The sequence below is a fragment of the Pygocentrus nattereri genome, chromosome 13 (genome assembly GCF_015220715.1).
Source record: "Pygocentrus nattereri isolate fPygNat1 chromosome 13, fPygNat1.pri, whole genome shotgun sequence".
NCBI lineage: Eukaryota > Metazoa > Chordata > Actinopteri > Characiformes > Serrasalmidae > Pygocentrus > Pygocentrus nattereri.
The window spans coordinates 5,084,965-5,098,815 of NC_051223.1; the positions used below are offsets into that span (position 1 = coordinate 5,084,965).

General features: G+C 40.1%; 1 protein-coding gene across 1 annotated transcript in view; it reads right to left on the minus strand.

Annotated features, from left to right (window-relative positions):
- Positions 1-1,089: 1,089 nt before the first annotated feature.
- LOC108431421 (synaptic vesicle membrane protein VAT-1 homolog) overlaps positions 1,090-13,851 on the minus strand; it is a 30,632-nt gene continuing 17,870 nt past the window's right edge. The window contains exons 3-6 of the mRNA XM_017704546.2: positions 12,494-12,664; positions 11,977-12,066; positions 10,654-10,895; positions 1,090-7,659 (exon numbers count right to left, since the gene is read on the minus strand). Of these exons, the coding sequence (XP_017560035.1) occupies positions 7,447-7,659; positions 10,654-10,895; positions 11,977-12,066; positions 12,494-12,664 (716 nt within the window). The 3' untranslated portion in view covers positions 1,090-7,446. The remainder of the gene's footprint in view (positions 7,660-10,653; positions 10,896-11,976; positions 12,067-12,493; positions 12,665-13,851) is intronic.

Below are 13,851 nucleotides of genomic sequence, written 5' to 3' on the forward strand. Positions count from 1 at the left end.
TTCTAATTTTAGATTACATCACCAGTAGGGATAAAATAAAATTTTCCCAAGTCATAATATGTTTTACCATTTTCCATTTGGAAGGGAAACCATGTCACAAAGATTGCAGGGCTTAAAAGTTGCTTAAAATATTAGGCACATCTCCAAAAGTTGGCATGAACAGTTGAACTAAGACTAACATTTTTCCCTTGTGATTCTCTGATTTTTCTTTTTTAATCCTGTTTCATAGTCGCTCTGTATCTGTAAAACAGATTTTCAAACCATTTTTAATATAAAACAATATTTTAAGAGGTTTAATTTAGGAATTTGTATGAAACATTCATGTTTACTTTTTATATGATTGTTATACTAAATTTTAAAAATGTATCTTATTTTAAAAATGAATGTCACATTTTGGTCACTTCAGTTATCAGGACTACTATATTACATTTTAACACAGTATTTTCAGCTCTACTAAACTGCTTATTTGGGTCAAGTATCATCAGAGAGGAAGCATCTCAAGGCATAAGAAGGCGAGACACACTTGCTTAGTATATTTCATTAATTTAATAATCATTTTGTTTATCAGGCTGCACATAACTAATATGTGTCACTGATGTTATGTGCTTTAAAATTTTTTTCAAAATAATTCCAAAATATCATTTTTATTACTGATTTTAAATAGTTGCACAAGGTCACCTGACCACCGACGACTCAGCGAGTTTACAGAATCCTCAGTTCTAACCAGAATGTCTCTGGAGTCACCGACACCAGTGACTGTAAAATATGTTTGGTATTAATCTCTCATTTTTGCATATATGATAATAAGAGATGTTAACTGACATATTGAGGTTATTTAGTTTTGGGATGAAAGAAACTGATTTTTAAATAATGTATCCACCTGAATTTCCACTCCAAATGGAGAATCATCTGCTGTCACCTGTCATTGATTTCAGTAGATATGATTCATTATGGAATGAAAGATCAAATGAAATTTGACATGTTGTAGCCTTTGAAATGCATAACAATGTTAGAGGAGCTGAGCTGTGGCCAGTTTTGAGGCCTAGCGCATGTCCTGTATTTACATAACTCAGGAGAAAGATTGGCGGCCGTGTTTTTGGTATGCATTTTATTCAGTCCAGATAACATGTACAATACCTTGTAAGGCAAAACTGCAACACCACACACTGTTAAAGCATCACATTTCCAAGTTCATTTTCAACAGCATCATATAAACAAGTCTCAAGCACGAAAGCAGTTATTTATTCAGAGGCTTGGAATACAAAGTGGCGAAATCGTAACAAGTTTCTGCAAACACCGACTCAAGAAACGTCAAGCAATACAGGAAGTACCAAGGCCCAAAGAAGTATGGCCACCAACCCTCAGTCCAGCCAGTTTTCTTTCTTTTTTTTGTTGAGTGGCCAGGACAGAATGATTAATTCAAGCACTATGCTTGCTGATATACAGTGGACTCCAACCGTCTGAGACCACTAGTGAAAATGCATCTACTTTGCTTTCTTTTTAAATTTAATGTGACGTTTTTTCATTACAAATTATATCATTATTTAACTGAATAGCAGAATCTTTGAAAGTTTAACGTGAATTTTCTGAATTTCTTAGTAATTGATGTGGGTGCAAAAGGCCTGATGAGTAGATCAGATTCACCGGAGAGTCGTTTAAATGTGTACTTCAATGGAAGACCTTCAATCTAAGAGAAGTGTACAATTTTGAGTCAGTGTTACCAATTTACTTAACCCATTAATGACCATTTCTGACACTTTGAATTTCCCTTGGTGCATATGTTCTCTGAGCTTGCCTGAGCACAACTCTGAAGACATTTTTTGAATTGGCCAAACTTATAAGGCTAAAAATAGTGCTAATTTGTCATATCACATTCAGTCTTTTGGACGTATGGAACTACTGAGTTCTGACAGTAAGTAACAGAATTAAAATGAAATGTAATCAAAAAATGTAAGTACTGTTGAATATGCATTTATATATAACTGTACAGAATTTCACCACATTAGATCAATCAGAGCAAATTTTGTGGCATTTTCATTTCAAATTTAGCTTTTGACATTAATGGGTTACATTTGAACAGTGACCAAAGAAACAGAATCTTGACTATATCATCATTTTACTTGTCGTAGGTTGATTTTGTTATAAATTTCCCAAAATTCCAAAACTTTGTTTATTTCCAAAAAAAAAAAAACCCAGATTTTCAATGTGGTCTCAGACTTCTGGACCCCACTGTGTGCTGAGTTCAACTTAAGGTCAAAGCATCAGTCGAAGGGTAACCACCCTGATCTTAGCCTACATTGAAATCCATTCTGAACCTCCACCTTAACCTACAGTTCATCTACTCAGACTATAAAGTGATGGTTAACAGTTTTCTCTTTTCCCCAATTGTAGTCAAATGTACAGACACAGTTCAAGCTTCAAGATATACTAAAGATTTGTGTCTATTTTTTGTAGATAGCCATATGTCATAGTGTCCGAAAGTCTGTTAGAGATTGCTTAACAACCTGACACAGTTTGAGGCAACTGATGATTTGTGCATGCAGTTTGCAACATGCTAATTGGTGGGGTATGAGCTTCCTTTGTATGTTAGCTAATCAAAAGACACCAAACGTGTCTCGGCGAATGGACTACATGAGGTTAAGGCGCTTTAGTCTGACATTTTTTCCATCAACGACGGGAGGAAATACTAGCACTGAAATAGCAGTTCTCTGAAGCCTGGACTGTCCGTGGGTGCCCTTTGGCGAGACAGAAAGCAGAACACATTCTGAAGCTTTCTCAATCCTCTTCACATTCTGGGTCTGGTCTTCACCCGAGCTCAACCCAGGACTGAAGAGGAGGAGGCATGACAACTGAAACGCATTCGCCTTTTAAAAAAGGCCAGAAGTGATAAAAAAAGGATGTGTGCGATTTGGGCGCGGTCTGATCTGGGGTCCTGACTCAAAATGTCTCATTTAGGCGTTTAAGTTGGCATATGAAATGAAGGAAGAGAAGGCAGGGGGGGATGAAGTCAGCCTGAGAGTACTGAGGCAGAAAAGAGGAATGTGTGAGGTTAGCGTCAGCTGGGATTAGGACCTTTAGTTTCCTCTGAACGGTGCCACGGCATTAAGTTTCTGCCACAGCTGCAAAAAACATCTGCTTCCTCCGACTCCGAGTTAACCGTTTAGAGGAAGCTCCTCTATCAGTGCAGTGAAAACAGTGACGCGCTGAACTGACTTGATTCACACGTGTAGTTTCCACATGCATGAAATATACTACATCAACACAATGTTGTCTTCATGACTGTTTTGATGTAATACATTTGATTCAAGTACTTGACTCAGTCAAGTTAATTCAATGCATTACTTTTTCCTTCGAGCTTTTTTAAATGGGCTCAAACGTGAGAGGGGCTCAGTTATCACGCTGTGATTGAGTTACGTTGTTTTTCACAATACAGATTAAGTCGAGGGCTGTAGGGACTAAGGCCTGAGCCAAATGCTCTGCTTTCCACTCCCAACTCGAGCAGCGATCAGAGGGTGGAAAACAGGAAAGTGTGACTTAATAGCAGAAGGGTGACCTTGACTTAACCGAAGGCTCATTTATTTGTTGCTGTGATGTGTTTCTACTGTGTGGGATTCAAGTTTCCTGGCTGGAACACTTTATTGTCTGTGTGTGTGTGTGTGTGTGTGTGTGTGTATGATAAACATTTCCTGGCTTTGGCAAACACAAACACAAGCTCTAAGACAAAAATGCAGAATGGAACCGGTTACAATAAATGATTCTGCATTTTGTTGCGCACCATTTTAAACGAGTTCTACAGCCACAATTGACTCACAAATCCACAGTGAAAGCTGTCAGAAGTACGTCGTAGAAGTAGGGGCGAGTGATATGGCGCTGTTTATGAATTACATCATCAGTTTGCAGTATACTGGAATACTGGAATATTCAGAATGACGCAAAGGAACTCCTTTTCATTAATCCAGCTTCCAGTGAAAACAGCCATTAAGCAAGATATTTATTTTTCAGCGCAAGAACAAAAAACGTGAAGTTAACAGAACTTCCTCAGCCCCAGTGACTAAACATAACATGTATAAATCGATACTAAACACTAAATCGCTGCTCTCAGAACGAAACTTTGTATCTCCAGAACTGTAACTGTAGGAGAAGGAAAAACCATACTTTACTTTTACATGCAAGTCAAAGGAACCAGACTTATTTCCAAGTCATTTTGGGCTGTTTCCTTTGGCTCATCATCATATTTACACAATGTAAAGACTGTGTCAAAAACTGCAAAACAGGAGATACGAGGACAGCAGCGAAATATAACATAAAACGATTAAAAGATACAGAGAAAATGGGATTCCTGACAACCACACCAACCAAACCAGGACCTGGATAATCAAAACTGTCACCACCAGATAAACAGCGTTTAAAGCTTTCGCCATAGAGAGAGAGAAGAAAATGAATGTGTTTCAGATCACCTGTATCGTGAAAAGTCACTTCTTGGAGGTGTGTAAAAAATCCCAGTAAAACTGAAAGGCTTCTGCTTTTTTCCTGATGCTGAAAAATGTATACCTTGCACTTACTGTGCGTTCTGACTGGAAATGAAATAACTAAAAGGTGGTCTTATCTGCGCAGAACTGACCAATTGCATGTTTCATTACAAAGAGCACATGAATAGTCCTGCTTAATTGGATTTAGCGCAGTTCAGTGTGTGAAACATTGAATTTATAGTTCTTGATAGTTCAAATGTGGCACTTCTGGTTAATCTGTTTCAACGTATGCAGCCTCAGAAAAAACAACTATGTGTATCGTGAAACTTCAAGTATGTTATATTTTTGCCATATCGCCCACCTCTACGTCAAAGCTGATCGGTAAAAATTGGGCGCTATAATCTCGGAAGATCGTGTTGGAAAATGAATCGAAGCACATTTTTGCAGTAAAAGCAGTAAAAGCTCGGGACTACTGTCTTTCTGACTAACAGGATAAGCTAGAGCGAATCTAAAGAGTTAAAAAATAGTGCAGCGACTGCTTGTAGAAGCTATTTACACGTTGTGCCGAAAGGTTTTACAGTTCATGGTCTGGAGATGCTTGTTTTTTTCAGAGCCCCTCGAGCCCACTGAGGAAGTGAAGGCAACCTTGTACAACACTTCCATAACACACGAGTTTTGCATCAAGGCATAGTAGTTGGCGGACAGTTTGGCACGCTGTAGTCAGGCATAGCACGATAATCGAACCACAGAAGAAACGAAAAAAGAGACGGAAACACTTCAGCAAACCGTCACACCATTTTCCAGAAACACTACACGATGTCCCTTAAACCCTGAACCCTCTGAGATACAGGTGCACAGGACTGATACGGCCCACGGAGACACGACTACATTCACTCACGAACACAAACTCTCACTCGCACTGCTCCTCCTGTCACCAGCCAATAAGGAATCGCCACGCTAAACGCTAATCACATCACCGAAAACCTACCATTTCTATCTATCCTGTTTTTAAAACAGTGATTTGGCCTCTTCACTCAATATTTGGGCCATTTTCACAGGTTGTGTTGACCAAAGAACGTGCAATACAGACGGGGCCAAAGCTAAGGCAGGGGTGCAAAGGCCTGGGTTTGTGCGGTTATACGGCACATTGGCACTTGATTGACTCGATTAGAGGTAAACTGTTTCAATGACTTCAATCAGTAGAAATACTACTATCTTACTTCTTTCTGTATTTGCTAATTGAAAAAAACAACAAAATCTCTCAAAATTTAGGGTGGTGGGCAGGGATTCTAGTAAACATGTGGGCCTGTGCCATGTGTAAGGTGCAGGGCAAACAGGCGCTAAATCAGCCCCGTTTTACCAAGAAAAGCCCCACGAAGGCAGACGTATGTCACCTGAGAAACAGTGTGCAACAGGTGCATAGTGGAAGTGAGAAGACGAGGAGCTTGAGCTTTTTGCACATGACCTGCGGTAGCCTTAGGTGCTTTCTGGAAGATTTGCCCTCACAGTGCACTAAATGATTGACTTTGCTGGTTTCTTCCAATGTTAGCTGTAGATCAGTGTTAGTTACACTGTATGTGCCTCATTTCTTCAAAAAGATTTCGATGCAAAGTCTAATGCCATGTTTCCGTTATTTAGAACTACAGACTATCAGTTAAGGTTACTGTAATTAGCTAGGTTAGCATCTGTTTTCTAGCTAATGTCTAGCTAAGTCTAAAGAAAACAGATGTTAACCTAGCAAGGTTACTAATAACTAGCTAGGTTAACATCTGTTTTCTAGCTGACGCTAAAGCTTTAGTCTTTGCATTAGCTAAAAAAACAAATGTTAACCTAGCTAGTTAAGGTTACTATATTTAGATAGGTTAACATCTGTTTTCTAGCTAATGCTAAACCTTTAATAGCTTGTTTAACATCTATTTCCTAGATAATGCTAAAGCTTTAGTGCATTAGCTAGAAAACAGATGTTAACCTACTATATTTAGCTAGGTTAACATCTGTTTTCTAGCTAATGCTAAACCTTTAATAGCTCAGTTAACATCTGTTTTCTAGCTAATGCTAAAGCTTTAGTGCATTAGCTAGAAAAACAGATGTTAACCTAGCTAGTTAAAGTTACTATTAACTAGCTAGGTTGCTAGGTTAACTAGCACTGCCGCTACTAGATTTGTGGGAATTAGGAATTAACTGTGGGTTCCAACATCCTGGCCTTGTGTAGGTGGCACTGAAGATAATACGCAGGAATTGCTGAAACCATGCTAAGTTAGTTAGCCCAAATCAGATCATTGTATGCACTGTGGACAGTATATTCATAACAAGCACAAAAGCTGAAGGAAACACTCCTAGGAACCGAATGCCATGTGAAATAAGCTAAATTTCACACAATGTTCTAACGTTTTAATTCAACCAGACTCAGCATTGCTGTAGGTCGCAAACTTGAACATGTAACACTGAACCCAGTAAGGATCTGATGAAAGCTAACTCTGCTACTTAGATAAATAATACTGGTCTTAGCATGTGCCTCAAGGCTAGTTTGTTAGCTGAAAAAGTACTTGCTATTTGGCACAAACTCCATATTTTGCAATAAAGGACAACAAATTTTTTTCTTTTCTCAGACTTGAATCAGGGTTAAAGGTGGGAGTTGTGTGACAAGAGGTGTAAGTTACGTGTATCAGCACTTAAATTTGAGATTATGCTTCTGAGTATAATCATTTCTCAACATTTCCCCTTGTGCTTATTCTGTTAGTTGGTATAGTGCATTTCACGGTGCCTATATAGTGAATTGGGAATGGTCACTTAACGTAAATCAAAAGTTCTGAACAATTTCTCTGACGGAACCGTCCTACGATCTTTGTGATTGATTTGTTTATCATCGCAACCCCAACCCAACCCTATGAAAGTCAAACCCTGCTTTTCGGTAATGAGCCCCTCCCATCTGATGAAGAGACTTCCGTTATGAGAATACATCACAGCATCGGGCGGCTTAACTTTCTCCTGTCTTCGGCTCCTCTGCCTTGTTCTCTTCTTGGCGCTCTTCCTTCTGGATGTCGTTTTTCTGTTCTCCCTCTTTCTTGTCCTCGTTGGCGCTCTCCTTTTTGTCCTCTTCTGCTTTGGGCTCCTCCTTCTTTGGTTCGGGGAGCAGGATCACTTTGCCAATGTTGTTTCTCTCCTGCATTCGCCGCATGGCATCCGCCACCTGAGGAGAGAGAAAGAGAGAAAGAGAACTCGTCGTGTGCAAAATCATCATTTATAGAGTGCTTTCTGTTGGGAGGTGTCTGTGCCAAACTCTAACCACCAAATTTAACTTGTAAAAATAGTACTACATTTTTTGTATTTTTAAATCATTTCTTTCTTTTAAAGTTTTCAACAAAAAAGTTATTTAAAAAAAAAAAAGCTGTCCCAACACGGGCGTCCCATGCTGCCCCAACGTTGGCCCTGTCATCAGTGAGTTTGGTCCCTGGTGATGCTACAGCCATCCGTAGTCGGGAGTCCAAGAGAGCACAGTTGGCCTCGCTCTCTCTGGGTGGGTAGGATAGCCCCCCCCATCTCCTCTCATCACTCAGTGTAATGCTATTCAGCGCAGGCGTCCCTCAGCCTACGTAACAGATCTGGCGGTTGGCACTTTCCTCAGAGCACGTTCGGCCGTCTGAAGATGTTGCGTTAGCGGCAGGTTGCATAGAAGCGGTGGCTGGTTTCACAGGTTTCAGAGGAAGCCTGTGCTGCCTTCACCCTCCTAGCGCTGGTGGTGTTGTGTGATTGCGTGAGTCATAACTAGCAGGTGGAATTGAAGGTGACTAAATTGGGGAGAAAACAAATTAAATACCGTCATATCACTAGCGAAAGACATAGTTTTAAGTCCATGGGTGGAGCTTCATTTTAGCCACACCCCTGCTTTTTAGAGCAGGAAGTGACGCTGCATCCCTGTCCCTCATGGCCACATGATGATCACTTAGATTCCTTTGTTTCCAAAAGTCTGAATGTCAGTGTGAACATTAAGGATTGTCAGTAGTGAAATGTATTAAGTAAAAAGTGTTTTTTAAAATGTTTTGTACAAGATTCACATGTATAAATATAAGTCAGTTATCCCAGTTTAACCAGCTGTGATTTGTTGCAAACATTAGTGTTAGAGGGAGACCCAGCTAGCAGGTTGGAAAATGGAGTAAAATAAAGATCTGCTGTGGGTAATGAGACATATTGCACAGTTATGGACACTTACAAGACTTAAAATCACAGAATATCAGAAAGTGAAAATCAGATTTGCGGCATAAATGAAAAAGAGAAGAAGAAAAATGTGCAGATGAAATAGAAAATGAAAGGCATGAGGTGATCAGGTTCATTTGTGGAAAAAAAAAGAAAGTCATGTAACGCAAGTTCCTCAGTAGAGCAGAAATCCATTGTCTTTCTTTACTCAGTCCCTGTCTCTATGGCAACGCCGTCAGATCACCCTGACGACCAGAGCCACGGTAACAGAGGCCAGTCACTTAGCAACTGCCACGACTTCTGGGTCTGTGAGGCGAAGGACAACACAGGGGAGGGGAAAGGAGGAAAAAATAAGAAAAAGGAGAAAAAAAGAACAAAGTTCACGAAACAGGACAGTCCCTCTGTTTAAAAGGGGAGCCCCTATCTCCAAGCGTTGGCTCAGTCCACACGGTCCGCAGGACAGATGAAGGTCCTGTAAACAGGTGCTTCAGTCCTGTTCTCTCCGTCTCTGGACTGACGCCACTCTCTCTGTCTGTTGACCTCTGAGTTAGGCAGGCAGGGAAGCCATTAGCTGTACCTGTTGTCAAGGGAGACGCATTGCTATGGAAACCCCCTCCAGGTCCACATAAACAAGCCGGAGTGATTTTTAACCTTTAGCCAGCACACAAATACTGGAGAGCTGCTTGTGTGGGTCTGCTGGGATGTCACCTGCCGACATTTCAAAATGAGTGGTGGAGTAAACATAGCCTTTCATGGCAGAGGCAGAGAGAGAATTAAAGATAGACAGACGTAGACAGGGAAAGGAAGGAAGAGGAAAACAAAGAGAAAGCAGGCGAGAGAAAAGAGAAGCAAAAAAGAAGATAAAGATAAACAAATAAAGCCCTAGAATGTAGAGTAGCACTGCAACCAGGCATGTGATTCATGTAATCTCAGGTATTGATACAAATATAACTAATGTAAAATATAGCTATCAGATATATTTTGCTGCAGTTTGTGTTGGTCATCCTCTAGTCCTTCATCAGTGGTCACAGGACGCTGCCCACAGGACGCTGTTTCCTGGACATTTTTGGTCCAGCAGTGACACTGAGGTTTTTTAAAACTCCAGCAGCCCTACTGTGTCTGATCCACTCAGACCAGCACAACATACACTAACACACCACCCCACATCAGTGTTACTGCAGTACTGAGAATGATGCCCCACCCAAATAATATCTGTTCTGTGGTGGTCCTGACCACTGAAGGACAAGGTAAAAAGGGGATAACAAAGTATCAGAGAAACAGATGGACTCCAGTCTGTAACTGTAGAACTACAAAGTGCAGCTATACAGTAAGTGGAGCGAATAGAATGGGTACCGAGTCAGATATAAGGTATATACATATACATGCACACACACACACACACACACACACACATAGCATTTATAGGCTAATTAGGTATTGGTATTCGGTATCGGCTGACACTTAAGGGTAATACATAAAACATATGTATCAATATTAATAAAAAAGGTATATTTTCTTTAATACATTATATGTTTTTGTGTGTGGGACCTTCATTCAAAAGCATAAATAAAAAATATATATAAATAAATAAATAAAAACGGGTGTCTTCTCAGGTGATTTTTGGTTTAGGTTTTTAGATTTTCATTCTGGTGCATCCGTAGTACACAGTGTACTGAAGTCTGCCGGAAAATTAACGTTATGCATCGTTTTTTTAAAGGGAATGATCAACATTGACAGTTTTTATTATTATGTGGTCAAAGTTGATGAGTAATTGTTGCAGCTCTAATAGAAAAAAGACAGAGAAGAAGACTGAGACAGACAATGGATGACGCAAAGAGAAAAAAGAAACAGGAAAAGACAGAGAGGGAGTAAGGAGAGAGGCTAAGGGGGAGTACTAGTGTTGAGGAAACACAGGATGGCACTTTATCTTCTGCTTTTCAAACAAACAGTGTAGGGAGTGCTGGCGCTGTGCAGCCTCTCGCTCTCTGACCTGCTCGAAGTGGTAGGTGGAGTCTATGCGTGGTTTGATCTTGCCCTGTTTGTAGAGCTCCAGCAGCGTCTGCAGCACGCGGGCGATCAGGGGGAACTCGTCGTCTAGGTAACCGAGGTGGAAACCGCACACGGCCTTGTTGGAGTGCATGAGGCTGAGGGCGCTGATGGTGAACTGGTTATACCAGGACTTCGCCAGGGCCAGTAGGTTCTTCCTCTGACCTGTCAACCGGTTAGCAGCGCCTACACACACATTTACAGAGAAAAAACACTTATTTACTGAACAAAGGCTTCATCGATAGTACGATGTGTTACTGTTAGGCCGGAAAATGCTTTTTAATTCCGAGTATAAGAAAAGTATCAAACTTTATAACACTGAATAACTGAATGGATCATAAAGGGCAGATTTAGGGGGCATTCAGATGACCCCATTTTTGCAGAAGACACAAACAGGAGGTGCACTGCATCTTGTGCTAGAAAGAAGCAGGATGCGCTTCCTAGGGGGCGGGTTAACACATATTTGATTGGTAAACACGAGACTGCGATGTGAAAGAAGGCAAAATACACATGATCAATAGACATTTCAGTAAAAAGAAATAAAAAAACTTCTTCACATCTAGATCTTTGTGTTGAGTGTTCTACAGCTCCAGCACCAGGCGCTCCAAAACAGCCAGAACTGGTTATTTGTCCACATTAAATAAGGGATTAGAGGGACTGCACCTCAATATTAATGGGTCAGTAGGTAAAGTTGACGATTTTTTAATTTTAAAGTTCACAGATTTTCCTGTTTTTTAAGATTTTGTGTATGTAAATATGTTTGTTTAATTGAGGAAGTCCAGTATTTTTTGTAGTTGTCATCTAATAGCTGGTTTATATAATCAATACTACATTAAATTATATATAAGGTATAAATAAGGTGATCTGGTGATGTAATTTAATAAATGTGTGATGTGATAGCTGGGGGTATCCCGAGGAAATCTGGACCTGACCTTTGGTTAAACTAGCTCACAAAATATCGGCAAATTCCTTACAAAATAAGAAATTGTGAGTACTTGTTGCTGTATTTGTATTTAATTCCATTTATTCAAATGAAATGAGGTTTAGATATAACATAAATGGTTACTAGATAGATAGATAGATAGATAGATAGATAGATAGATAGATAGATAGATAGACAAATATAGCCTTTGATCATTGTGTTATACTTTTTAATTTAATAGACTTGGCAACCGTTCCTCTGTATAAAATTCTCATGACTTACTTATGAGGTGTTGATGTTGATGTGAAATCACATGCGCACACACACCCACACACTCTTCCTTACCATACACGATGAGTGTTCCCATGGGCTTTAGGAGGTTAAAGGCCTTCTGGGTATCAGAGCCACCCAGAGGGTCCAGTACAATGTCCAATCCTGGAAGACAGAGAGAATTTAGATTGTCAAAACATCAGGCAAACACATCTGAGTGTTAGTGTGTTCACGTGGGTGATCATGTGTGTGTGTGTGCATGAAAGTGTGAGCATGCATGTTAATCTGTGGTTAATATGGTTGTGTTTGTGTGGCATCCTGTGCTAACTGCTGTTTCTTATAAACTCAGTGTGCCATTATATTGAACGACAGAGACTGAAGAACAGCATCGAAACCCCTGTGACCTTAACTGCAGCAGTTAATAAAGCAGCATTTCAAGTGATAGTTCAGCAAATTAGCCTTCTAGCCTTCAAGTTAACACTCATCAGTGGGTATTAGCTTTTGTTCCTTGTTAGCTACGTTAACCTCGAGGCTCCAGTGCAAAACTAAAGAAGCAAACTATGAGAGTGGTTTGTGGCTCTTGACCTCTGACCTTTGGGGCTGATCTTGCGGATCTCCTCGGCGTAGTCGCGTGTGCGGTAATCGATGGGGTGTGTGACTCCGCCCTGTTTTATCACCTCGTGTTTACTGGCTGAGGCCGTGCCGAACACAGTGACATCACTGATTGTGTTACAGAGCTGAGTGGCAGCGATACCCACACCACCTACAGAGAGAGAGAGAGAGAGAGAGAGAGAGAGAGAGACAGACATAGAGAGAGAGAGAGAGAGAGAGAGAGACAGACAGAGAGAGAGAAAGATAGACAGACAGAGAGAGAAACAGAGAGACAGAGACAGACAGAGAGAGAGACAGAGACAGAGACAGGGAGAGAGAGAGTGACAGAGTGTGTGAGAGAAAGAGAGACAAAGAAAGAGAGAGAGAAAGAGAAAGACAGACAGACAGAGAGAGAGAGAGCGACAGAGAGAGAGAAAGACAGAGAGAGAGAGAGAGACAGACAGAGAGAAACAGAGAGAGACAGACAGAGAGAGAGAGAGAGAGAGAGCGAGAGAATTTAGAAGCCTTTTCTTATGAAAACATACCACAGAAACCAAAACCTCTTCAGCAACCACTTCAGTCAGCCAGTGTAAAATGTGCATAACCTTTCAAAATCAGAGAATCAATGTTTGGAATTATTTACAATCAATTTTTCAACAACACAAAAACAAAAAGCATTTTGTGAAAAAGTCATTTACCATAAAGAAGAATACTAAGAAATTCTAGATGTTTTTCTGAATTATATTCATATTCAGAAAGGATATTCTAATATGATTAACATCCAGAATGAAGCTGTGATAAAATCAGTGCTAGAACATGTTTCAAAAGTGGTGATCTCTGATATCTCTGATAACTTGACAAGAAAGGCTTGTAAATAGATCATTACAACACATTATTTAATGATAAATATGGAAATCAAAATCATTATTCCAAATGACTGGAAATATGGAATAAAACATCAAACATCTACTGGAATCTAGTTTAGAATATCTACAATTTCCAATCTACATTTTCTAAGTTATTACTGTACAATTACAACAGTCATGAATATGAGCAGTGATTCCACAACTGTTGAACAGTCGTGTATATTGTAAGCACAGAAAAGAGTTAATATCAGCAGAGACAAATATGAAAGAGGATCTATTACAATAAGTAAGAAAGAGGATAAAGAAATGCTGTGGTGAGCGAAAGAGAGAGAGAGTGAGTTGGCGAGAGAGAGTGAGTCAGTGAGGCTAAAAAGCTGCTGAAATCCAAAACAGTCCCGTGAGCATTACTCAGCATCCAGTCTGACCAGAGAAAGCACTCTGAGCACTCAGAGTCCGGTCAGTCTCTGCTTAGCTCTGCACCAACTCAACAGCC